The sequence below is a fragment of the Culex pipiens genome, chromosome 3, assembly GCF_016801865.2.
Source record: "Culex pipiens pallens isolate TS chromosome 3, TS_CPP_V2, whole genome shotgun sequence".
Lineage (NCBI taxonomy): Eukaryota > Metazoa > Arthropoda > Insecta > Diptera > Culicidae > Culex > Culex pipiens.
The window spans coordinates 143,812,210-143,839,637 of record NC_068939.1 but is presented as its reverse complement, the minus strand read 5'-3'; the positions used below and the strand labels follow the sequence as shown (position 1 = coordinate 143,839,637).

The window sequence follows — 27,428 nt, the reverse complement described above, 5'->3', positions numbered from 1 at the left end:
GAAAGTGTTGGTGGTGTTTGATTTTTAGAGAATGTCAAAATCGCCATTATCAATACTAAGACCTGGAAAAAAGAACAAACTTGCGGCCGAGTACAACCTCTGAGTGAAAGCGATGGAGGTGAACGAACTACTCACGGGGCAGCACACGAATTCTACCGGATTGGCCATCATCAAGCGAAATTTGGAAAATTGTGACTGCAGTGATAGTGAATATTTGGAAAACAAAGTGCCAGGCCAGTAAAAACTAATCGATATCAATAAAAATCAGCAAAACAACAAATAAAATGAATTTTATTTCGAAAATAACCTAAAAATTCCGAAATGACAGCACACGACAATAGCACGACATCCTAAATAACAAAACCGTGCGACGTCGGTCGAATGTCGTACGACAATGTCGACCAATTTCGATGATCGATCGCACGACAAATACGACATTTTGGTGCAAAAACGTATGACATTCGTGCGAATGTCGCACGACATTGTCGTGCGACGTCGTACAATTGCACGTACGACAAACGACGGACGTCGGACGGACTTTTCAGTCAGGGATACAATGTCACACTTGCTCAGACCCCCCCTCCCCCCCAAGAGCGTGACATACTTTATGGATGACGCCTATGTGCCCTTTAAAAATGTTGCTTCAGTTTAAGCATAAAATTGTTCTCTGATTGGGTTCACCGATTTGGACCAAACTTGGACGTTCATCTATCGATATTACGGTACATGACGCAACCAGTTTTGGCGGGCTTCGATCTAAAAATTTGCCAAAAACCCATTTTCAATCAATTTTTGATCTATAAGAAGCATTGGAAAAAACTCTAAAAATTTAAGAAAATTCTTAGGTTGGAAGTGTGACTCTGCGAATGTTTTTAAAAATATCATTTTTTCTGGGGTCAACTATAGCGGTGTTTCTTACTAACTTTTCCTCTATATTATGTGAATATAAGTATGCAGTAGGGTGAAAAGAAAAATTAAAATTTTGGAAAATCTCAAGAGATGGCCAAATCGATTAAGGTCACTTTTTATCGTTGAAGTTTATATGGGGAAAATCGCGAAAATGTATGGGGAAAAACATCGCTTCAGGATTTTGGCACCAGGTGGTGCAGGTCTCACCCAAAATTGCCCAATTGTGAGATTTTTCTAGTAAATTTAATTGCCTACAACTTTGTCGAAGGGTGCAAAAAGATCCGAGTTGATCCTGATGAGTTATTAGCAATGCGATGAAAATAATTCGGCTTTTATACTTAAAAGTATATAAGGAGTATATAGAAAGTATATAAGAAAATACTTTTTACAACAAAAGTCACCAAAAATCAGAATCAACTCGGATCGTTTTGCATTCTTGGGCAAAGTTTTAGGAAATTGAATTTCCTACAAGAATCTCACAATTGGACAATTTTGGACGAGACCCGCGCCACCTGGCGGTGAATTACCGAAACGATGTTTTTGAGCATACATTTTTGCGATTTTCTTCAACGATAAAAGGCGACCATAACCGATTTGGCTCAAAGTGAGGGTATCCCTGATGTCGATTTTTTTTATTGTCACCCTAGAATGCAGTAATTTTTGTAGTGTACCAGACTAGGCCAATAAGCATTTATGTACAATTTAAATGATATATGTATCGTTTTATAGTAGAGCAGTTCTCTAGGATTTCGGTCATTCGATTTTTTTTGTATTTTTTAATCCGACTGAAACTTTTTTGGTGCCTTCGGTATGCCCAAAGAAGCCATTTTGCATCATTAGTTTGTCCATATAATTTTCCATACAAATTTGGCAGCTGACCATACAAAAATGATGTATGAAAACTCAAAAATCTGTATCTTTTGAAGGAATTTTTTGATCGATTTGGTGTCTTCGGCAAAGTTGTAGGTATGGATACGGACTACACTGGAAAAAAATAATACACGGTAAAAAAAATTTGGTGATTTTTTTATTTAACTTTTTAACACTAAAACTTGATTTGCAAAAAAACACTATTTTTAATTTTTTTTATTTTTTGATATGTTTTAGAGGACATAAAATGCCAACTTTTCAGAAATTTCCAGGTTGTGCAAAAAATCATTGACCGAGTTATGAATTTTTTAATCAATACTGATTTTTTCAAAAAATCGAAATTTTGGTCGCAAAAATTTTTCAGCTTCATTTTTAGATGTAAAATTGAATTTGCAATCAAATAGTACTTAAGTGAAATTTTGATAAAGTGCACCGTTTTCAAGTTATAGCCATTTTTATGTAACTTTTTTCAAAATAGTCGCAGTTTTTCATTTTTTAAAATTAGTGCACATGTTTGCACACTTTTGAAAAAAATATGTTTGAAAAGCTGAGAAAATTCTCTATATTTTGCTTTTTCGGACTTTTTTGATACGACCTTTAGTTGCTGAGATATTGCCATGCAAAGGTTTAAAAACAGGAAAATTGATGTTTTCTAAGTCTCACCCAAACAGCCCACCATTTTTCAATGTCGATATCTCAGCAACTAATGGTCCGATTTTCAATGATAAAATATGAAACATTTGTGAAATTTTCCGATCTTTTCGAAAACAATATTTTCAAAATTTTCAAATCAAGACTAACATTTCAAAAAGGCCAAACATTGAATATTACGCCCTTTTAAAATGTTAGTCTTGATTTAAAAATTTTGAAAATATTTTTTTTGAAAAGATCAGAAAATTTCACAAATGTTTCATACTGTAACATTGAAAATCGAACCATTAGCTGCTGAGATATCGACATTAAAAAATGGTGGGCTGTTTGGGTGAGACTTAGAAAACATCAATTTTCCTGTTTTTAAACCTTTGCATTGCAATATCTCAGCAACTAAAGGTCGTATCAACAAAGTCCGAAGAAGCAAAATATAGAGAATTTTCTCAGCTTTTCAAAAATATTTTTTTCAAAAGTGGACAAACATGTGCACTAATTTAAAAAAAATGAAAAACTGCGACTATTTGAAAGAAGTTACATAAAAATGGCTATAACTTGAAAACGGTGCAAATTATATTGCAAATCAAGTTTTAGTGTTAAAAAGTTAAATAAAAAAATCACCAAATTTTTTTTACCGTGTATTATTTTTTTCCAGTGTAGTCCGTATCCATACCTACAACTTTGCCGAAGACACCAATGCGATCAAAAAATTCCTTCAAAAGATACAGATTTTTGAATTTTCATACATCATTTTTGTATGGACAGCTGCCAAATTTGTATGGAAAATTATATGGACAAACTAATGATGCAAAATGGCTTCTTTGGGCATACCGAAGGCACCAAAAAAGTTTCAGTCGGATTAAAAAATACAAATATTAAAATTGAAGAAAAAAGACCGATTTCGTAGAGAATTGCTCAGTAAAACAATGTGAAAAACAAGCAAAAAAAAAAAATGACTAAAACCATGAAAAACTAGATAGGCAAAATGTAATGCTAGGAGGTGGTAGAGTAAGCCAAATACTATAAGAAGCAAACTTAACCCTCTACAACCCAACCCCGCCTTTAGACGGGCTTCGATTCAAATAATCGCCAAAAATCAATTTTTCAACCAATTTTTGATCTTTAAAAAGCATTGGAAAGAAGAACTCTTAAAATTTTAGAAAATTTATGAGTTGGAATTTTAACTTGTTTTTTGTGACTTTGCCAATGTTTTTAAAAATGTTCTTTTTAAGGGGTCAACTTTGACTGTGTTTTTTACTAACATTTCCTTTATTTTAAGTAAAAAAAGTATGTAGTAATTTTTCTAGTGTCCCAGACTATGCCTCTACGCATTTTTTCACAACTTAAATGATAATGGTGCATTTTATAGCAGAAAATTTTAAAAACACGCAAAAAATTAAAAAAGTGACTGTAAAAACATGAAAAATTAGATAGGCAAAATGTAATGAGAGAAGGTGGTAGAATAGGCCAAAAACTACCAAAAACCAAAATAAACTAAACAAGATAAATGCAAATTAAAAATAAAAAAATAAAATGAAACATGAAAAACATAAAACAAGAGAAGTGAGGTTTTTCATAGGGGTAATTCTCCGCCAACTCACACAGCAGTTGCCCCGACCCCTCTTCGATTTGCGTGAAACTTTGTCCTAAGGGGTAACTTTTGTCCCTGATCACGAATCCGAGGTCCGTTTTTTGATATCTCGTGACGGAGGGGCGGTACGACCCCTTCCATTTTTGAACATGCGAAAAAAAAGGTGTTTTTCAATAATTTGCAGCCTGAAACGGTGATGAGATAGAAATTTGGTGTCAAAGGGACTTTTATGTAAAATTAGACGCCCGATTTGATGGCGTACTCAGAATTCCGAAAAAACGTATTTTTCATCGAAAAAAACACTAAAAAAGTTTAAAAAATTCTCCCATTTTCCGTTACTCGACTGTAAAAATTTTTGGAACATGTCATTTTATGGGAAATTTAATGTTCTTTTCGAATCTACATTGTCCCAGAAGGGTCATTTTTTCATTTAGAACAAAATTTTTCATTTTAAAATTTCGTGTTTTTTCTAACTTTGCAGGGTTATTTTTTAGAGTGTAACAATGTTCTACAAAGTTGTAGAGCAGACAATTACAAAAAATTTGATATATAGACATAAGGGGTTTGCTTATAAACATCACGAGTTATCGCGATTTTACGAAAAAAAGTTTTGAAAAAGTTGGTCGTCATCGATCATGGCCGTTCATGGTCACCCGCGACAGACACGGACGACGAAACAAAGAGAAACGCAAAAAGTAACTTTTTCAAAACTTTTTTTCGTAAAATCGCGATAACTCGTGATGTTTATAAGCAAACCCCTCATGTCTATATATTAAAATTTTTGTAATTGTCTGCTCTACAACTTTGTAGAACATTGTTACACTCTAAAAAATAACCCTGCAAAGTTAGAAAAAACACGAAATTTTAAAATGAAAAATTTTGTTCTAAATGAAAAAATGACCCTTCTGGGACAATGTAGATTCGAAAAGTACATTAAATTTCCCATAAAATGACATGTTCCAAATTTTTTTACAGTCGAGTAACGGAAAATGGGAGAATTTTTTAAACTTTTTTAGTGTTTTTTTCGATGAAAAATACGTTTTTTCGGAATTCTGAGTACGCCATCAAATCGGGCGTCTAATTTTACATAAAAGTCCTTTTGACACCAAATTTCTATCTCATCACCGTTTCAGGCTGCAAATTATTGAAAAACACCTCTTTTTTCGCATGTTCAAAAATGGAAGGGGTCGTACCGCCCCTCCGTCACGAGATATCAAAAAACGGACCTCGGATTCGTGATCAGGGACAAAAGTTACCCCTTAGGACAAAGTTTCACGCAAATCGAAGAGGGGTCGGGGCAACTTTTCCCGATTTCGTGTGAGTTGGTAGAGAATTACCCATAGAACAAAAGTTGCTCAAAATGACCTCCTAAACAAGGCAAAATTAAAAAAATTCGAAAAAAAATTTGGGCTGTAGAGGGTTAACCGATTTGGCTCAAAGTGAGGGTATCCCTGATGTCGATTTTTTTTATTGTCACCCTAGAATGCAGTAATTTTTGTAGTGTACCAGACTAGGCCAATAAGCATTTATGTACAATTTAAATGATATATGTATCGTTTTAAAGTAAAAAAAATTACTAAAAACATGAAAAACTAGATAAGCAAAAAGACAGATAAAGTTCCATACGAAATCGAAGAAAAAAATTATTTGATCGATTGTTTGCTTTGTTATAATATTGCTCGCATCGTTTAGCAGATGCTCAAGAAAATCGAAAACATAAACCGTTTACGCACCACCGATTGCAATTATAACTTTCAACCATTAACTATTCCCCGTATTCTTTCCCACATCAAAGCTGCTGCTTCTGCTCGTGGTCATCTGGAAATCATGGTCATATTTCCCACAATTCTTTGAACAATCTGAAACCGCCACCAGCGAACGGCTAGCAGCTTTTTCTTGTGGCGGAAAGAAAACCCATCGGTGGCAGCTTTCGTAATTATCTGCTGTTTTTCCATCTTTTCTCCGTTTTTTTTTTTCATTCTTTTTTGCAGACCTTGAATTCCCCAGCACGGAGTGAAAACGACCGCCGTCGGAATCAGTGAAAAACAATTTTCCACCGCGATCTCGATCGAAGCGGACAAGCGCAACAACCCGAAGAAACAACTCGTTTTCAGGAAGCAAAAGAAAAGTGCGAGGTTAAGCTGTGAAAAGTGAAAAATGGCAGCGAGTTTAGCCCCTTGTAGGGTTGCAAGTTCACGTGTGTGTTGTAACGTAACGGTTGAAAAGTGCACCGTAATATTGCGCAGGATGGCCGACGGAAGCGGAGAAAGTGCGACTTGACAGCGATTAGAAAATAAAATGAAAGTTGTTATTTCTGGCTGCAAGTGGAATTGAGGGAAAGATTAAAAATGGAAGAATGACTGGTTAAGATGGGCACTTAAGGTATCACAGTGAGTTGGAAGTTTTGCCATTTCTCTACGTGACTATATGGTGACGATTGATTGTACTCTTCGAGCCGAGTGAAGTATGTTTACAAGGGTGCACAGAAAAATGAATCCCTGCTCCACAAGCTGAAAACGTTTTCCTTTGGGTTGTTTAAAGCATCTGTGCCAATTTTGGGCGAAATTGATTAAGATTGGCCCATTGAAACCCGAGGCTGAATTTAGTTAAAAGAATGGTTATAATGCAATAATGACTTTTATAATCGCTTATATGTTCTACAACATTGAAGAGCACACATTTGTCAATAAAAAACTTAGTTTTTGGTAATATTTGGAGGAAGTGGAAGTTTTTCCGATTATTACCATGCAAACTTCACCTTCGAGTATCAATGGGTAAATGTTGACCGATTTTGCTCATATTTCGGCCAGAGTCATAGAATAGCTCAAGGAACACTATTCAGCTAGTGGAGCAAGGTTTGGAAAAAAAGCTCCATGTTCTGGGCCTTCTAATGGTTACTTGGCCTTATTTTATCTAAGATATCAACAGTTAAATTTAAACAACATTTGCATCGGTCTTATGACTAACTTTATTTCCCTACTCGAAATTTCCGAAATCCTAAATTCCGTACGAAATTTTTGTACTCCGATGGATTTATTAAAATAATTAAATTATTTGAAAAAAAAGTTTTCTCAAATAACTAATACATACAATTAATCGTTCTTTATATTAATTTATATTATTTTTTTATTTTTGGTTTAATAGAAAAAAAAAAAGATCAAAAAGCTAATTCACATTTGTTGTCAATATGATTGATATTAAAATTATTTTATGCAGTCATCTCACATATTCGACTCAAAAAGCAACTTTTCCTTCGATATTATAATTTTAAGTAAATTTTGTTGATTTTTCACAAAATACATACTGTATTTTGAGAATATTTTATCAAAAGAAATAAATCACTGCCTCCAAATTGCCTGTTCTTGGTGGTACAGTATGTAAAAAAAAGTATTTACACCCCTTGGACACTTTGCACATTTTGTAATGAAACATATAAACAATTTACAGTTTGATAGAAACCTAGTCCTTGTTCAGAACTTAATGCCAAACATTTTGGTACAAATATCTCATGAAAAGATTATTTCTATAAAAAGTTATATAACAAATACTATTTCAAAAATAAAAAGGTGCAAAAAAAGTTTGTACACCTTTCAAAAAATTAAGATAAAAATACAGTTTTTTTTGTTGACAAATCACCATTATTCCAGTGTCACAACTCCAAATAGGCATCCTTGACTGATCAAAAAAAATAATTTGGATTGAATATAAAGTTTACTAACTACTTAGTATAAATGTTTATATAAATTTGCTAAATTCTATATTAAAAAATATCTAAACTGAATTTTGCAAACTTTAAATTTATCTAAATGTCGATAAATTACCGTAGAGTTGCCAAATAAACATTTTGGAGTGGATATAATACCGTTTTGGAGGTTTTGTATCGATAGAATTGTTTTTTCGTTGAAATTTCGTACACCCAGAACTGGGCATCGGCATACGAGAGGATAAAGAGCACGATTCGGTAGTCAAATGGTACTGTGTGCGGACAGAGAGGATAAATCCCGAAATTACCGAGAGTAGTGGGTTCATCTTCAAAAAAGTTCATCTATCAAAAAAAAAAGTGCCGGTACCGAGACTCGAACCCAAGACCTTTGGCATAATGAACCGTGCCTTTGCCGTATGGGCCACCATGGTTCGGTGACTAAGTGGCGGTCATTTGTCCATATAAGCCACTCAATAGGATGAACTGTTCCAATGAACGAATGAACACGCGAGAGGACTATACTCTCGCAAAATAGCACTTTCCTCACGTTTCTTTTCGTGAGGACTATCCCCTCGTTCTTTAACTTTGGGTGTACCAACCCGGAATTTCGTCGTCGGAAAATCCACCGGCATCCGAACCGGTCCACGATTCACAATTCAACCTATGTGCTATCGGAAAGGGCATAAATTTCCGATCTTTTGATACCCAAACATCTAGGTTTAAGAAAATTATAATTTATCATGTAGGTAATTTACGAGAATTTGAAAGTATCAGGGAATTTTTAATCAATTCAAGCAAAGTTTAGCGAAAAACTTATTAATTTTTTTTAATTATCAGCTCTGTTCTACGAAATTTCTCCTAGTTCAACTGAAATATTTTCCAAAGGTTGATTAACATACTTTATTTCATTGAGAGTATTTTAATTGCACCGTTGATTAAATAACTTGGAAATGGTAACGTTTTCACGTTTAAAACATAATTAACAATACGATGAAATTACAATGAATCGAGCAATAAAATTAATCATTTGAATTCGATGATGATGCATGACACTTCAAGAACATGCAGTAATAAAATTAACCGGGACCCGTGGTGTAGAAGTAAGCGTGGTTGCCTCTCACCCAGTCGGCCTGGGTTCGATCCCGGTAGGTCCCGGTGGCATTTTACGAGACGAGATTTGTCTGATCACGCCTTCTGTAGGACGGGGAAGTAAATGTTGGCCCCGGTCTAACATAGAGGTTACGTCGATAGCTCAGTCCAGGTGTAGTAGTCGTCTCCCTGGGTCCTGTCTCGGTGGAGTCGCTTGTAGGCAGTTGGACTCACAATCCAAAGGTCGTCAGTTTAAATCCCGGGTGGATGAAAGCTTATGTGTAACAAGAGATTTGCCATTGCCTCTACAATTAAGCCTTCGGACACCTAGTTTCGAGTAGGAATCTCGCAATCGAGAACGCCAAGGCAATGCTGTAGAGCGAATAATTTGATTTAGTAATAAACTGTGTACATTAAATTTTTCGGTGTTAAAGTACCTTGAGTGAAAAAAATTATCTATATATATTAAAAAATTTCGACGGTTTGTTCGAACGCGAATCAGTTGATAACGGAAAGTCGGATCGCAGCGCTCTTTGTTGCGTTGAGTTCGTACAAGCCCAAAGAGGGTTTATATGCTGAAAAATTGCCACTTTGGCCACTCTGGGACCGATTCCGGAGCATGTGCAGATTGTATGGGAAAATTTACGTAAACTCAAATTTTGATCACAGGAGGCTGAATAAGCAAACAAGCTATACGTCAAGAAACAAAAAAAGACAAGACGAAGTTTGTCGGGTTGGGCTTGTTTGTTATAAAAAAAATGTTATAAAATTATTTTTAAAGAAAATTATAATGTTTTGTTAAGTACTTTTAAAGTTATACTTTGAACGATTTTTTTTAATGTTGGCTGATTTAAGCTTGACATACTTTATGGATGAAGCCTTAGGTGGATGAAGTAAAAGTTTTTTGTTTGTCTGGCTCAATTTTAAGGAATAAATAACCCGTAAATAAAGATTGACCGAGCCACGTAGCCTAGTGGTAACGCTTCCGCCTCGTAAGCGGTAGATCGGGGTTCAAATCCCGGCTTGGACCAACACAACTGGTGATCTTTTCCCTTCTGGATTCGATTGCTTAGTAAAAGGGAAGGTAGTGTATCGTCACAGACTGGACCTTATCAAGACACCTTAAGAATACAACCTATGGAATGTTAACATTAACTTTAACATATTAACATTAAGTTGATTAATAAACAGACACTGAATCCGCTTTGTAAATGCCGGCCCCGATACTCTTCACGGGTGTTCCCCTCAGGAACAGGGAAAGATTTACTTTTTTACTTTACTAAATAAAGATTCCTTGCCCATTAGGTCTCACCTTTTAATGCACTGTCTTTAAAACTAAATCTTCAACTCAGAGCCGTACCTTGGGTCCACGGCGCCCTTGGCGAAGCATCAATTTGGCGCCCCTCCTATTTTTTTTTTTTTTTTTTTGATAAATTGATGTTAATATTCAATGATTGTTTCAATGAGTTTTGATTTTATAATAGCAATTGGAGACCTAAATATGGTTAAATTCAGAGACACAGTTTTTCATGTATTATTTTTCAAATTAATATTAGATAAGTTGAATTGAAAATTTATTGTAGGATTTAAGTTTTCTGAATATTTTCTCAGATTTCATAAAATCGATAGCAGTGTTTAGTTTTTTGTTAAATTTATTTTTCAGAAAAATGCACAGAATTGAGTGCTCAATCAATCAGCGGCAGAACCAAATTTCGTAAAAATCAATTAGAGATCATTAAAAATCCAGCACAATTAATGATGAAACTTATTTTAATGATAATAATAAGATCATTACATAAGGTAAACAATATTAAGAAATTTTAAACCATTCAGTTTTAGTAATTCCCCATTCGATACCTGAGAATATTTTTCATATTTTTTTTTTAAATTATGTTTTGCATTGAATTTTTACCGGTATTTTTTTGATTTATTTTTAGTTCGAAAATTAAATTTTATATTCTAAAAATATATTTTTCTGCAAAGCTATATGAATGTTTTCAAACCTTGATAAAATATTATTTGTTTGTCTTTAACTGAAATTCATTTTTCAGAAAATAAAAGTTTGAATATTTTCTCATAACCAAAGCTTTTTAGACCATTTAATATTGATCCTTACACTGTACCTTGGGCTTTGCCCGCACTTTTATATAGCACTTTTGACAACAACAATTCTAAAAACTAGTTGTTGTTTATTTACATTTCTAAAACTTACGCTAAAACTAAAACAGTTCAGAACAGCTTGTGTGCTCTGAAAAACATTTTTTTTTCTTGAAAAAATAATGTTGGTCATAAATCAGTTTTCCTATTTTAAAACTGTAGTATTTCGGGACCCGTGTTGTGTGGGTAAACAGAAGGTCCCGGTGGCATTTTTCGAGACGAGATTTGACGCCTTCCGTCGGACGGGGAAGTAAATGATGGCCCCGGTCTAACCTAGAGGTTAGGTCGTTAGCTCAATCCAGGTGTAGGAGTCGTCTCCCTGGGTCCTGTCTCGGTGGAATCGTTGGTAGGCAGTTAGCCTTACAATCCAAAGGTCATCAGTTCAAATCCCGGGGTGGATGGAAGCTTAGGTGTAAAAAGAGGTTTACAATTGCCTCAACAACATCTAGTTTCGAGTAGGAATCTCGCTATCGAGAACGCCAAGGCAATGCTGTAGAGCGAATAATTTGATTTTGATTTGATTTTTGAGTATTTTGAAAAACCATAGACAATGCACAAAGTTGTTTATAAAAGGGGAAATCGTGCTGAAAATATTTCAATATTTCATTTTTTATATTTTTTTTATGTTAAAATAATTCCTATTTTAAGGAAGCTCAGAAAATGACCATATTTTTCACAATTTTGCTGATTGTGATTCACAGCCAAATTACCATGAAAATAACAAATAGTTGATAATTTTTTAGTCTGGAAGGTATGACTTAAACTTCATTAAGCAACGGTTCAAATTTGAATGCTGTGTTAATTTTGAAAAGCTCTTATAGAACTCTCTGAACTTTATGCCACTTGAGCGCCCCTTCTTTGATGAAAACATAAATTTAGCATTAGGTATGAATTTCAAAAACACTTCGGTAGAAATAATCATACAATTGATTTTGGCGCCCCTAAATATTTTTTTATATTTTAAACCAAATTATCTAGTTATTTGTAGTTCTTCTTTACAATTTGGCGCCCTTTCTGTTTTAAATACCTAATGAGGATGTTATAATTGATCTGAAAATTTTGTAAAAACATCGATATCGGCGCCCCCAAGGGCTGGCGCCCTTGGCAGTCGCCAACTGCGCCAACCCCTAGGTACGGCGCTGTCTTCAACTGACTTGCTCCATTAAATGCCATCTGATGGCCACTATAAATCCATAAAAGTGAAAACATTGTCACCTTATAATAGCTCGAAAAAGGCCAAACATCACAGCTCATTCTTGCTCTTCGTATTCTTTGTCCCCAGGTAGTGTAAACCCAAGTCAGTGTTCCAAGTGTCTCTAATGGCTGATAAACGTGCAAACATCAAGACGACACCTCAGAACGATTACAATGGCACTCCGCCGCTGATGGAAACAACGATAATGTTTTATATATTCATCGTCACCGTACCTGGCTCGATTGCGAACGAGGCCAAGAGTCGTCCTTGGTCCTGCTAGGGCGAATTCGCTCTACTTTCCTCCAAGGAGGATGACTTTCCACAACAGCAGTGACGGAGTCAACGGCGAGGACGACCGTGTGCCACTCTGGCCAAATGCCACGGCAAAGGTCCTCACGGCGTTGCTCACCACCCTGTCCTCGACTACACCCACACCCACCCAACAACTTCATCCGGTGGGAGCACTTTGGTCGACCTCCACCCCCGCCAGCAGCCCGCCGGCCATGGCCGGAACGCCAGACCTGGCCTGGTTGGCCCTGTTCAACTATAGCTTCGTCACGGGCGCGCCACCTGGTGGCACTAACTTCACCGGCGTCGTTCACCCGTCCCAGAACGATTCCCTGCCGTACGACCTGCTCGAACTGGACCGGTGCGATCCGGGCAACGCACACTTTGAGTGTTCCGTGCAGGATTTCCTGGAGTATGCCCGGGGGCCCCAGCAGATGCCGCTGTCGACCGCACTATTGGTAAGTCGATTTAGTGAATCAAAGCTTTTGAACCAGCTGTCCCTCCTCTGCTTCCCTCAGAAACTCACACCATGTACATATTTTGAAAACGGCAAAACCACTTAATTAGTGGTTTTCCAGGAGTTTGGATGGATTTAACTATCATGTCCGTGGCGACGAGTTTAGACGTAAACATGTAGACGCAAGATGACTGGGAGTTTGTTAACTGGATCCCATTAGAGAGATTGGTGATAAACATCGGCAGGGTTAAGGGTTTGGTATTACTCGGAATCTAGCTGGAGGGATGTTTTGATAGAAGACATTCGGATGGAAGAAATATAATTGTTCTGTTTGGAACACACGAATTTAATTCAATTTCGACCAACACAGAACAATTTTTAGGTCTACAAAATAATGTTCATTGATTGAAATTTCAAAAAAAAAAAGTGCCCACGTGGTTTATGGATGATCCCGTATCTTGGGAACAGATTCGATTTGTTCCGCAGAAAAAAATAATCGAAAATAAATTGCATTAAAAAAGAGTTCCTAAAATCGTGAACAAGCGTTCATGAAAATGGAAACCTCGAACAAAGTGTTCAAATCCCGTGGTACGATTTTGAAAAACGTACCATGAAATTCGAACACTTTGTTCGTGGTTCCCATTTTCATGAACGCCTGTTCACGATTTTGGGAACTCTTTTTTCTCCGTGTGTTCATTACCTGTTATTTGAAATGAACAAAAATACTTTCCACAATATATTGATTTATACAAACGCTCAAATCTCATAAAACCAAACATCCGGGGGAGAATGTAATTCATGAAACCACATTCACGGCCATCCCTATCGCCTTCAGAGATCGTCCCGAATGCGCGTGTGGTGTGGCACAATTTACCATTTGTTTGAGACATTGCCAAATTCCAAGGTGTGCCGTAAAAGCAAATTTATATCGCAATTGTAACGGTCTGCTTGGAAGGTGGCTCATTTCATTGACTTTTATACGGCTCGATTTCCGAACGCCAAAAGTCAGGGGCGTCCCTTCTGGAGAGTTTGAACAAAATAAATTTGAAATTTTGTCTGCATTTTTGCCTTCCTCACTGAGGTTAGACTGATATCCTGCTCTAAAAATGAACTTTTTATAAAAACGTTGTAGGCCCACCTTCATGTATACCTATCGACACAGATTCGAAAACTGAACAAATGTCTGAGCGAGTGTATGTGTATGTATGTGTATGAATGTGTGTGTATGTGCGTTAAGAACAACTATGCGACTAATTTTTGGATAAGTTATTAAAAAACTTTCCTTTGAAACATAAAGTTTTAAAACCTGCAATCCTGTCTCGAGATCTAGCCACTTAAGTGATATTTATGTAATTTTTTGAGGCCGGATCTCATCTCAATGTATGTAAACTATGCCCGAATCCATCATCCAACCCATCGTTGGTTAGGTAATCGAAAAACCTTTCCAAACAAACTTTGAATATATGGCAACTCTGTTTCCAGATATGACCACTTAAGTGATATTTATGTACTTTTTTGATGCCGGATCTCACTTAAATGTATGTAAACTATGTTCGGATCCATTGTTGGTTAGGTAATCGAAAGACCTTTCTAACGTGTCTAAAAGTTTGAAGATCTGGCAACCCTGTTTCAAGTAATGACCACTTATGTTATATTTCTGTAATTTTTATTTCGAAGCTAAACAAAATGATGAAATTTGTGTCGAAACCCATCACATCACCCCTTGCAATTGTTGGTAAAGAGTGAGGAAGGCAACAACCACATAGGTGGATTAAGTTAGTTTTTTTATGGCAATTGATTTGAAAAGCTTGTTTTACTGAACATGAAAAAAATGCAAAAATTGCATCAAATTTGTTTCTCAATCTTATTTTTCGCCCAACGCCAATGTTCACGTAACTTCCAATGGCATCCCAAATTATTACCCTCAATTCACGTTTGGTACCTGCGAAAGCCATTATTGGAAGCGTAGCTGCGTTTGGGATCCCATTTAATCCCAAAGTGTGCTTTAATGCGTGTAACTTTATTTTGGTTGGTTTCATTTCATCTCAATCCGGAAGTGGTCATTTGAACGAGATTTGCACAGGATTGAAACTTTGCCCTCCTCCTCCTGCATCAATCTAACGCGGTGCTGGTGTTGCCACAAATTTGCCGAAATTTATGGCGATCTATGCTTGGGGAGACGATATTTCATCGTTTTATTGCTTGCTCTTTGAGTGGTAGAAGCGATTTGTTGTGTTTACTGAGTCTATATTATAACTGTTCAAGGTACGATGTTAAATTTAGTAGCTTTATTTTGGGTATTAAAATTGATAACTGTGGAAGTATCAGAGCGCAGCAATTACTTTTTTAATAAGCAGAAATCAAACAAATCAACTTTTCCAACAGTTAAATAAATCAGAAATAACATCCCTTGACATTTTAATTGGCAAAAGTTCACAAAAGTACTGAGCAGAAAGTTTAAATTGTTATCATCTGTTGTTGCCGGACGTATGTAGCAATAAACTTTCTGTATTGAATACCATTTCATGGAATTTCATTACCATCCCATCCAAATCCCATTGTTCAGTACATTTCAATTTTGAAGAACGAGGACAATCGATGCTGGAATTTGTCCTTTTGATAAAGTTTATACCTCAGCACAACAACTTTCAAACAAGATGAAAGAATCTCTCAGCTTCCCACGCCAGAATTGCAATTTTGTTTCTTCCTGAAAAGCAAAGAATGCTGAAATTGAAAAACATTTTTCCCACCGTAAAGCGTTAAGCCAATCATACTCCAAACCCAAACAGAAACTGGTGGAACAGGAATGTTATTTCTAACACCTGGGTTTGAACAAAAATTAAACTACGTAGCGAATGACATCTCAAAGTGCTAATTTCTATAAAGCAAGAGTACCCAATTGTTAAATTTTACTTTAATTTTTATCTATATTCAAGAGATCAAGTCATGGAAAATGCTCTCCGTTGGAAAGCAACCAAGGCTGTTTTTCTCCGTCAAAATAAACGATAAAGCGAGGAAATTTTCCCGATAAACGCCATCAGCGAAAAGCCTTTTCTATTAGACGGGATTGGCTCTAATGCCTCAAGTGGCCCCACTCAGTTCGGAGCTTTTCTCGGTTGGAATTTGTGAAACTAATTCCATTATCATTTTCCCGCAGATTCATAATATCCGCCAGATCGGACGGTCCGCTCTCTTGTTGAGATCTTGAATATATAAAAAAATAACTTAATCCACCTACGTGGTTGCTGCCTTTCCACTTCTAACCAAGGGAATGATGGAAAGAGAGGAATCACAAATCCGTATAAATAATTTCAAGATTGTTCAGGTGTAAACCGAAAACGCGATCAAAAATTAAAGTGGAAGAATAAGGCTTTTAACTGCTTATTTCATTGTCGGTGTACAGGCCGCCGCACGGTTTAATCATTTTCTGACGTACATTCAATTTTGCAGTCCAAAACCAGTCATTGAATTAAAAAAATAAAATTCTTTTTCAAATTTTCTTTTCTTGATTTGTGTGCACCTACGTCGAAGACCAAGATTGTTTACTTTTTGCTCTTTGGTCTGACAGTCTTGGTCTGACAGATTTGGTCTGACAGCTTTATCATGGATTTTGGTCTGGTCTAGGCGAGGGATAGGACACAGCACCTTCCTGCTTCTAACCAAAAATGGAACACACAAAATAGCTGAAAATTATATTCATCTGAGTGATTGAATCTATGGATACCATGTGCGCAATAAACATGGAGTGAACTTAGTTTAACTTAGATCCGGTATCAAAAATTAAATCAATATTACTTAAGTGGTCATCACTAAAGACAGGGTTGCCAGATCTTCAAACATATCCAGTTATAGGTCGCATGATAGATGCGGACATAGTTTCATACAGATAAGTGAGATCCGGCTTCAGAAAAGTGCATAAATATCACTCAAGACAGGGTTACCAGATCATCAACATTTTAGACTTGTGACACTTTTTTATAGGTAACTTTTGAACTACATATCGGATCTTCAAACAATTTAATAGCGCAGTATGGGGCACCAAACTGGATCGAATGAAACTAGTTTGACTCAAATCGGATCAGCCAGTGCCGAGAAAACTTGGCAAGAATTTTGAGCACCAAGGGGAATACACACACACACAGACATTTTTTTCAATTTTCGATTCTGAGTTGATAGGTATACATGAATATAGGTCTACGAGCTGTTTTTCAAAAGTTTATTTTTAGAGCAGGATTGAGCAATTCCAGCTCAAATCAGGAATTTTTCTGGTACTTTTGTACCCGAACCTCTCCGATTTCAATGAAACTTTTTGGATATGTTATCCTAGGCCTATATAAGCCATTTTTGTGTATATGGAGCCAATTGTACTCGAAATTGACATTTGAGAAGGGCGTAAGTAATTTAAATATTTTTGTATTTTGTAATTTAAAAATTACTATAACTCAAAGCCGTTGCATCGTATCAAAAAGTGGTCAAAGGCAAACTTGTAGGAAATTGGACGGGCTTTCTGAAAAAAATACACTGAAAGAAAAATTCACTCCACTTCCATGAGATTTTTCAATTTTTAAGTTTAAAAATAAAATTTGAAGGTGTTGTTATGATTTTTCTTTGTTCAAAATTATTGAGGAAATAGCCTAAAATGTTACAAAAAGACTCACAAAAAATGCAGGATGGTATGTCTCTCCTAAAAAATACAAAAATCGTTTACTAAAACTTTTTTTTTGAAAAGAGGTCTAAAAGTCAAAATTTTCAAAAACCGATAGTGGGAATCGATTTCCTAGACAATTTTACATCAAAGTCTTCATATTGACCATTGTTCTAAGTCTAAACCTTGTGAAGAAACAGCGGTTTTAAAAATAAAAAAATTTAGAATCATACTGACCATGGTAGAGAAGTGTTCAAAGTACCTCAAAAAGAACTTTTCATAAAATTTTGAAAAGTTCAAAAAGTTAAATAACTATAGTTAAGAAAATGTTGATGAAAGTCATTATTTAAATCTTCTCAAAGTGTCAAGATTTTCTCAATGAACCTAATTTTGAATCGGAAAACGGAATGCATTTTCGGATTCTTTGAACATTTTTCCACTAGGAGAAGGTTGAATAAGTTTGTAAATAATAAATAATATGTGTTAATAATAATAATGTTTCAAACACACTTAAAAAAAGCTACAAATTTATAGGCAATTTCAGTTGAACAAATTTCATGTAAAATGTGAAAACTTTAGTTTCGTGCTTCAAATTCAGTATTAATGCATTATAAATCGATAATTTTATAAACCAAACTAGTTTTAACAAATTTCAGGCAAAATTCCGACTTTTTACCAATTTTAACTAAAATTTGTATGTATAACTAAATATAAACATGGATTTTTTTCTTAAAAAATATATCAGCTACTTTAACATTTAACGTTTAACATTTAACGTACACATAAAGTTTGAACATCTTAAATATGATTTTAGCAAGAAAAACTATGACTATCAAAGTCACCCCGGAATTTAAACTAAGAATTTTTAACGTAACTATTTTTCTAAACACAGCTGAAATTTTTTTTTCCAAAATAGTGCATGGACTTTGTGTGGCCTACCCCAGTACATGTTTTAAAAATAATAATCTTGAAAAAAAACCTTACCCGTTGGAAAAGGTGGCTCACTCCAATAGGCGCTGCTGGTAGTGTTAGTGGCCACCCTTTGTTCTTTATTTGCCTTCGCTTCTCGCTTCGGTTTTCTTCGATTAGAATGGGTCGTCAAAAGTCAAACGTCAAAAGACTTGGCGAGTTTGTTTTTTTGTTGGCGCTTGCTAGTTATTTACATGTTTCGGGATTATTTTTCAAGTAAGTGACTAACTAATGTGCAAAAGAACATGTTGCCGGTAGTTGGAAGCAATTTCATATCTTACTTAAGCGCTTTGAAAACGTTAGCGCAAGTGAAAAGATATTGATGGCGACTTTCGTTAAGCAGTTAAGCTCTCATCTTGCGTGTGGATGTGTGTGCCAACAAAATGATGAGAAATGGTCTCGCAAAATAGAAATTATGATCAAAAGTCCATTAAATTTGATCTTTTTGGCCAGTAAGTGGCATACATTTGCGTGCTTACTCGAGGCGGTGCTGTTGCTGGTAAGTTGATAGCCTAAATAGTATTTTTGGAGCTTTAATCGAGCATCAAACTCTCCATATGACTAAAATAGGTGTTTGATTAGAAAGGGTATATTTCCCCTAGTCTTAGGAAATCAGGAAGCAAAAAAACTTTTTGATTAAATCGTTCCAACTGGGAAAAACGCACCGCGAAAAATAAGCCCGAGGTAGACAACCATGTGCGCGAATGCCAAATTGCAAAACTTTGTTCTCCCCGTGGCCGTACAATGAAGAGCTAGCTGGAGTCGAAAGGAAAGGAATTGAATACTTTGAAAATTTACATTTTATTTTCACTTCTTCCCGGAAAGCCCAAATTGGTGTCTAAGAATGGGATTAAGTTAGCGACTGAGCTTGAAAATTATACTCCTAAGCCAAATATTGTTTGAAATTGCTCTCAACCGAATCACCATCGGTGGGATTATCACAATTTTTGTACTCACTTTCCATAACGCTCAATTATATTTGAAACTGATATAGGGATACTTTAACCCTTTCAGGCCTGATGGGTCATATATGACCCATACCGAAATTCGGTTGTATAAAATCACACAGTGCTCAAAACATATAACATTGTTCAGCAAAGTTGTAATTTATGAGTTTCTCTACCTAGGAAAAAATGTTTGAGTGGTTGTTAATGGCCATTTTGACGACCTAGAACATCCTGAAAACCTGAAATTTGGAAACTTCAGAAAATGTTGAAGATAATTCAGGTTTACAACGATTTTTCAAGGCAAATGAAGTTTAGTTATTACCAGTCACATCCTCACGACCATTTGGGACCACTTCGATCCCTTTGGATCTCTTTTGGGATGATCTAGGTCCTCCAAAGTGTCCTGGAATACAGATCTTGGAGTCTACCGCCGTAACAACACGATTCTACCAAGTTTCCGATTATGGATCATATTCAGTGATGTCCCTGGGACCCTTTGGCAACCCTCTGAGCTATGTGGGTCACTTTTGGGATGATCTGGGTCCTCCAAAGTGTCCTGAAATACAGATCTTGGAGTCTACCGCCGTAACAACACGATTCTACCAAGTTTCCGATTATAGTTCATATTCAGTGATGTCCCTGGGACCCTTTGGCAACACTATGAGCTATGTGGATCACTTTTGGGATGTTCTGGGTCCTCCAAAGTGTCCTGGAATACAGATCTTGGAGTCTACCGCCGTAACAACACGATTCTACCAAGTTTCCGATCATGGTTCATATTCAGTGATGTCCCTGGGACCCTTTGGCAACACTATGAGCTATGTGGATCACTTTTGGGATGTTCTGGGTCCTCCAAAGTGTCCTAGAATACAGATCTTGGAGTCTACCGCCGTAACAACACGATTCTACCAAGTTTCCGATTATGGTTCATATTCAGTGATGTCCCTGGGACCCATGGCAATACTATGAGCTATGTAGATCACTTTTGGGATGTTCTGGGTCATCCAAAGTGTCCAGGAATACAGATCTTGGAGTCTGCCGCCGTAACAACACGATTCTACCAAGTTTCCGATTATGGTTCATATTCAGTGATGTCCCTGGGACCCTTTGGCAACACTATGAGCTATGTGGATCACTTTTGGGATGTTCTGGGTCCTCCAAAGTGTCCTGGAATACAGATCTTGGAGTCTACCGCCGTAACAACACGATTCTACCAAGTTTCCGATCATGGTTCATATTCAGTGATGTCCCTGGGACCCTTTGGCAACACTATGAGCTATGTGGATCACTTTTGGGATGTTCTGGGTCATCCAAAGTGTCCAGGAATACAGATCTTGGAGTCTACCGCCGTAACAACACGATTCTACCAAGTTTCCGATTATGGTTCATATTCAGTGATGTCCCTGGAACCTTTTGGCAACCTTCTGAGCTATGTGGATCACTTTTGGGATGATCTGGGTCCTCCAAAGTGTCCTGGAATACAGATCTTGAAGTCTACCGCCGTAACAACAAGATTCTACCAAGTTTCCGATTAGGTTCATATTCAGTAATGTCCCTGGGACCCGTTGGAAACACTATGAGCTATGTGGATCATTTTTGGGATGTTCTGGGTCCTCCAAAGTGTCTTGGAATACAGATCTTGGAGTATACCTCCGTAACAACACGATTGTACCAAGTTTCCGATCATGATTATGAACCATAATCGGAAACTTGGTAAAATCGTGTTGTTACGGCGGTAGACTCCAAGATCTGTATTCCAGGACACTTTGGAGGACCCAGATCATCCCAAAAGTGATCCACATAGCTCATAGTGTTTCCAATGGGTCCCAGGGACATCACTGAATATGAACCATAATTGGAAACTTGGTAGAATCGTGTTGTTACGGCGGTAGACTCCAAGATCTGTATTCCAGGACACTTTGGAGGACCCAGAACATCCCAAAAGTGATCCACATAGCTCAGAGTGTTTCCAAAGGGTTCTAGGGACATCACTGAATATGAACCATGATCGGAAACTTGGTACAATCGTGTTGTTACGGAGGTATACTCCAAGATCTGAATTCCAGGACACTTTGGAGGACCCAGAACATCCCAAAAGTGATCCACATAGCTCATAGTGTTGCCAAAGGGTCCCAGGGACATCACTGAATATGAACCATAATCGGAAACTTGGTAGAATCGTGTTGTTACGGCGGTAGACTCCAAGATCTGTATTCCAGGACACTTTGGAGGACCCAGATCATCCCAAAAGTGATCCACATAGCTCATAGTGTTGCCGAAGGATCCCAAGGACATCACTGAATATGAACCATAATTGGAAACTTGGTAGAATCGTGTTGTTACGGCGGTAGACTCCAAGATCTTTATTCTAGGACACTTTGGAGGACCCAGAACATCCCAAAAGTGATCCACATAGCTCATAGTGTTGCCAAAGGGTCCCAGGGACATCACTGAATATGAACCATGATCGGAAACTTGGTAGAATCGTGTTGTTACGGCGGAAGACTCCAAGATCTGTATTCCAGGACACTTTGGAGGACCCAGAACATCCCAAAAGTGATCAACATAGCTCATAGTGTTGCCAAAGGGTCCCAGGGACATCACTGAATATGAACCATGATCGGAAACTTGGTAGAATCGTGTTGTTACGGCGGTAGACTCCAAGATCTGTATTCCAGGACACTTTGGAGGACCCAGAACGTCCAATAATGAAATGTAACTTTTTTTTGCCTGTTTCTGTTTACTCATGGAAAAAATGAACTACTGGTACCAAAATTGTAGATTAACACAGCTCAGAAAAATTCAGGCCTGAAAGGGTTAAAGTAAACACACGATTAATGAGAATTATTTTTAGGATTTAGGGGCTGCAGAGTAACTTGAGACAAAGTGAGTTAATTCGGGGAGATTGGTAAGAGTGAAGGAATAAAAAAGGATTTATGACTGCCAGAGAACGGGTAAATAACAAAGGATATTCCAGGGAATAGCTCAAATCATCACTAATAATACTGCAGGAAGGATTATGACAGGAAACCAATATGTCGTCGTGATTTTTGTATCTAATCGCATGCGACTTTGAATCAAATTAAATTAAGAGCTTGAATAAAATCATAAAAATCATTTCATTTGATTTTTTGTCTCCAAAAGATTATTAAAATAGCTGAATAACATCAAGTGAGTTTCCAAGTTTTGTTCACATATGTTCACTTATGAATAACACACTCAACACTATCTGCACCTGTTTCTTAACATTCCAACGCCCAAGGCTCCAAAAAAGTTGGAACGGTAACTTCAACTCGCTGGTTTTCAGGAATAACTCACCCAATCAAGACGATTCTTTTTTCCAGTGATTTGTTAGGATGTCTAGATTATCCTAGATCTTTGCAGAACTCAATTTGATCAAATCTGTAATTTTTGCGATCAAAAACATCGTTCCAACTTTTTTTTTCGCGTGTAAAAAAAAATTCGCCAAAAATTCCGCGAAGGCAGTCTTTTTGAAAAAGTTGGAACGATGTTTTTGGTCGCAGAAATTACAGATTTGTTCAAATCAAGTTCTGCCAAATTTTAGGATCATCTAAGCATTCTTACAAATCCCTGGAAAAAAGAATCGACCCGAATGGTTGAGCTATGCCCGAGAACCAGCGAGTTGAAGTTACCGTTCCAACTTTTTTGGGAGGCTTGGGCGTCCGGGTAAGTTAGACATGCGTTGGGCGTTCCAGTGTTAAATTATTGAATTCCTTCAGTTGATGCTTTCAGAACGTAAATTAATTACAGGCCCCTTGAACCATTAAATATTAACTGCAGAATGTTGAGAAGTTTTACGAGCTGAACGACGTGTGCACTATCATAGTGCTACCGTAATGTTAAGTCATGAAATAGACTATATCTCTGCACCTTCGCTTCTACACTTCCCGTGGGACTAGTTTAAATTCCAACTGCGAAACATCCAACTATTCCCCATCTGGTGCATAGGTAAATTTTATCTCCTTCTTGAATCTACCGTACTGTGACAGCAGCTCACATGATAGTGGACAGTGGGACTGTAAGCAAGATTTGTGGTAAAAAAAAATCATTCAAAATTTGAAGAAATAATATAAATGAGATTTCATAGTTTTGAACAAATTTTAAAAATTCACCAATATTCACTCAAAAAACTCTTACTGTTCACCTTGAAGAACCCAACCTTGCCCGTGAAGTCCCTTCTGTTGAATGTCTAAAATCACTTTCGACACCCTCGACGTATACCTTTCACACGGTGGCTGTGTAATCCTTAAACTTTGGGTCCGCAAAAGGCAAAACCCAGTTGGATGCGGAATGTGGGCGCCGTAATTTTATCCCTTTGGAATTCACACCTAAGCTTGCACACACAAACTTGCCAGGGGTTTCTTCTGCTCATGGCCTGGTAGGAATTCAAGGATTTTTAACACGTGCCCAAACACTGTTATGAAACCACGTCGGAGTTTATGGGAAGGCTATCTCGGTGTATTTCTCTTTTTAATTCGGTAGTGATGGTTTACCTTTTTCAGAAAGGGAAAGTTGTTGGTTGCACGTAAAGGAAATCAACCGTCAAAATTAAAAAAAAATAGCTTATGTCATAAAAAACAGAAACAATTTTTTAAAACAACATTTATCACAAAAATACTAAAGAACTAAAATACGAAAATACTAAAATACTAAAATACTAAAATATTTAAATACTAAAACACTAAAATACTAAAATACTAAAATACTAAAATACTAAAATACTAAAAAACTAAAATACGAAAATACTAAAATACTAAAATACTAAAATACTAAAATACTAAAATACTAAAATACTAAAATACTAAAATACTTAAATACTAAAATACTAAAATACTAAAATACTAAAATACTAAAATACTAAAATACTAAAATACTAAAAAACTAAAATACTAAAATACTAAAATACTAAAATACTAAAATACTAAAATACTAAAATACTAAAATACTAAAATACTAAAATACTAAAATACTAAAATACTAAAATACTAAAATACTAAAATACTAAAATACATAAATACTTAAATACTTAAATACTAAAATACTTAAATACTAAAATACTAAAATACTAAAATACTAAAATACTAAAATACTTAAACACTTAAATACTTAAATACTAAAATACTAAAATACTAAAATACTAAAATACTAAAATACTAAAATAATAAAATACTTAAATACTTAAATACTTAAATACTTAAATACTTAAATACTTAAATACTTAAATACTTAAATACTTAAATACTTAAATACTTAAATACTTAAATACTTAAATACTTAAATACTTAAATACTTAAATACTTAAATGCTTAAATACTTAAATACTTAAATACTTAAATACTTAAATACTTAAATACTTAAATACTTAAATACTTAAATACTTAAATACTTAAATACTTAAATACTTAAATACTTAAATACTTAAATACTTAAATACTTAAATACTTAAATACTTAAATACTTAAATAGTTAAATATTTAAATACTTAAATACTTAAATACTTAAATACTTAAATACTTAAATACTTGAATACTTAAATACTAAAATAAGGTCATTTTTCGCCAACTCACACAGCAGTTTCCGCGACCCCTATTTGATTTTCATGAAACTTTGCTTTAAGAAGTATTTTAGGTCCTTGATCACGAATCCGAGGTCCATTTTTCGATATCTTGTGACGGTGGGGTGGTATGGCCCTTTTAATTTTTCTGGATTTTTACCAAGATGAAAAATGTTTTTAAAATCGCTGCCATTTCCTTTTACTCAACTGTCAAAAATCGTGAGACATGCCATTCTATGGGAAATTTAATTTACTTTTTTGAATCTGCAATAACCCAGAGGTGATTATTTCATTTAAACAAAATTACGTGTTTTTTGTAACTTTGCAAGGTTACTTTTTAGAGTGCAAAAATATTATACAAAGTTGTAGAGCAGACATGAACCAAAATTCGGATATATAAACATAAGGGATTTTCATATATTCACCACAAGTTATCCGAATTTTACGAAAAAGTATTTTGGAAAAAGTGACGATTTTGACCATTTTTGGCAAGTTTTTTGAATTTTTATATAATATTTTCAAAGACACACGACTTAGATTTAGAATCGTGTGCCTTTAAAAATATTTTTTCCGAAAATTTCAGCAAATTTTTCGTAAGAATGTCCCTTTGGACGATTGATTGATTGATTTTAAACTGATTTTATATTTCAAAAGCTACAAAGAGTTTAGGTGGTCTATAACCCTCGAAAATATGTTACGTAATTTGTGAGTGGCATCTATCTCATTGGAAGGGTCTCCATCTTAGCTCTGATTTTAAAATCAAATATATTTTTGGGGTGGCTGTAGTTACCTATCAACTTCCGAGGGAGTACTTTTACAAAATTCTCGAAAGTGAAACGAAGAATGAATTTAATATGCAACGCCCAAGTCGTGCTGTAAATCTCGATTTCTGATTAACTTTATTCAGATGGTATGCCTGAAATAAAACTGAATTTAGAACCAATCAATCAAACTTGAAATTACGCTTCTGAATTTTGCATTTAGAAAATCTCACATGATGTCGAGTCCTTAATTTGTCAAGGACTCGTCAACATGTGAGTCCACTTAAGTTGCACATAAAATCCAATGATTCTCCACCAAATGGCAACACATTTGGCTTTATGTTACGTCTTCAAATCTGGAGCAACACGAGAAAAGGGCGGATAAGCATTTTGACAGTTTGAACTATGTTGGTTTTTTCTTAAGTTTAAGGGAACTTTTTCTCAAAACTCGAAATGGGAAACAATAGCTGACCTCCTCAGCTACCATTTAACACTATGGGTTTTATAAAATAGTTGCCTATTGTCTGGGAAATTGCAAAATAGTTGCAGCTGTCAAAATGCTTATGTGTCCTTTTCAAATGTTGCTCCAGAAATCATCGTTCTATTACCAGTCCCAGCAGCCGGAAATTTGATCCGTTCTCTCGTTCTCCCTCTTAAAATGTCAATTTGTTCCAGACATCGGCTCCGTGGGCCGGCCAATTCCGGACAAATTGAAAAAGGGTCCAACCGTCACGTGGACGAGCAAAATCGAACCCATAAAGCAAACATTCCGGCGGCGGTTAGGAAAAACTTTTTGCGATTGGTATTCCAAACACTTGCCCTGTTATGTTTTTCCTCCGCGGACCACAAGCCTTCGGGGGCTGGGTTTGATTTATGCTAAATAGAGGCAAGTCTTCCCGTCTGGTTGGGCAGGCACCCCGCCAGGCTGCAGGCATGGTGGCCAGGTGTGTTTTGCTTTAGGAAGGGGGACAATTTCCGGTGAATTTTCTTTATTTCTACATTTGCGACGCGGAATTGTCATAACTTTCCACGCAAATCTGCGTTAGGGTGGTCCTTAAAATATTGAAGATTTTAAATAAATTTAATTTCTGTTTTTCATCATTGAATTTGTCATTTATCTTCAAAAACTTTAAATTCATCAAAAACACAATTTGAAGTTGTTCTAAATCCGAGAGCCAACCTCTGTTTTTATTCCTTTTTTCCGCTCCATGACATCCCACAACACCTGGTTTTCCCAACCTGGCCCCACACTGAGCACACGTTGTTACTGGGAAAAACGTCCTAGCACAGTTTGTGTGGCCACTGAACGTCCTGGGCCAAGAAGCTGAAAATTTGGCCACATACCAACCGGCTGCACGGTGAAAAAATCGATTTTTTGTTTAAAATGAAGATAGATTGACCAAAACTGCACAGAAATACTTCAAAGGAAGCAACATTCTAAAACACACTCAAAACTTAAATGATTTTTCATGTGTTTTAAGGTAATCGCCGGAATAAATCTTTTTGTGTAATGTACCGGCAAGGAGCCCGCCCTGAAGGTAATCGCTCGAGCGAAACCTCCAAAATTGGTTAGGACGGCCACAAGGCAGTCAGGTGGCGCGACAAGTTTTGTTCTAAAAATAAA

General features: G+C 36.1%; 1 protein-coding gene across 3 annotated transcripts in view; it reads left to right on the top strand.

Moving 5' to 3' along the window:
* LOC120415908 (neuropeptides capa receptor) overlaps positions 1 to 27,428 on the top strand; it is a 148,569-nt gene that overhangs the window by 26,637 nt on the left and 94,504 nt on the right. For 2 of the 3 annotated variants that reach the window (XM_052710221.1, XM_052710220.1), the window contains exon 2: positions 12,250 to 12,908. In XM_052710221.1, coding sequence (XP_052566181.1) covers positions 12,474 to 12,908 — 435 coding nt within the window. In that variant the 5' untranslated portion in view covers positions 12,250 to 12,473. Of the gene's footprint in view, positions 1 to 6,013; positions 6,409 to 12,249; positions 12,909 to 27,428 lie in introns of those variants that run through there. The other variant, XM_039577553.2, reaches the window with a different exon arrangement.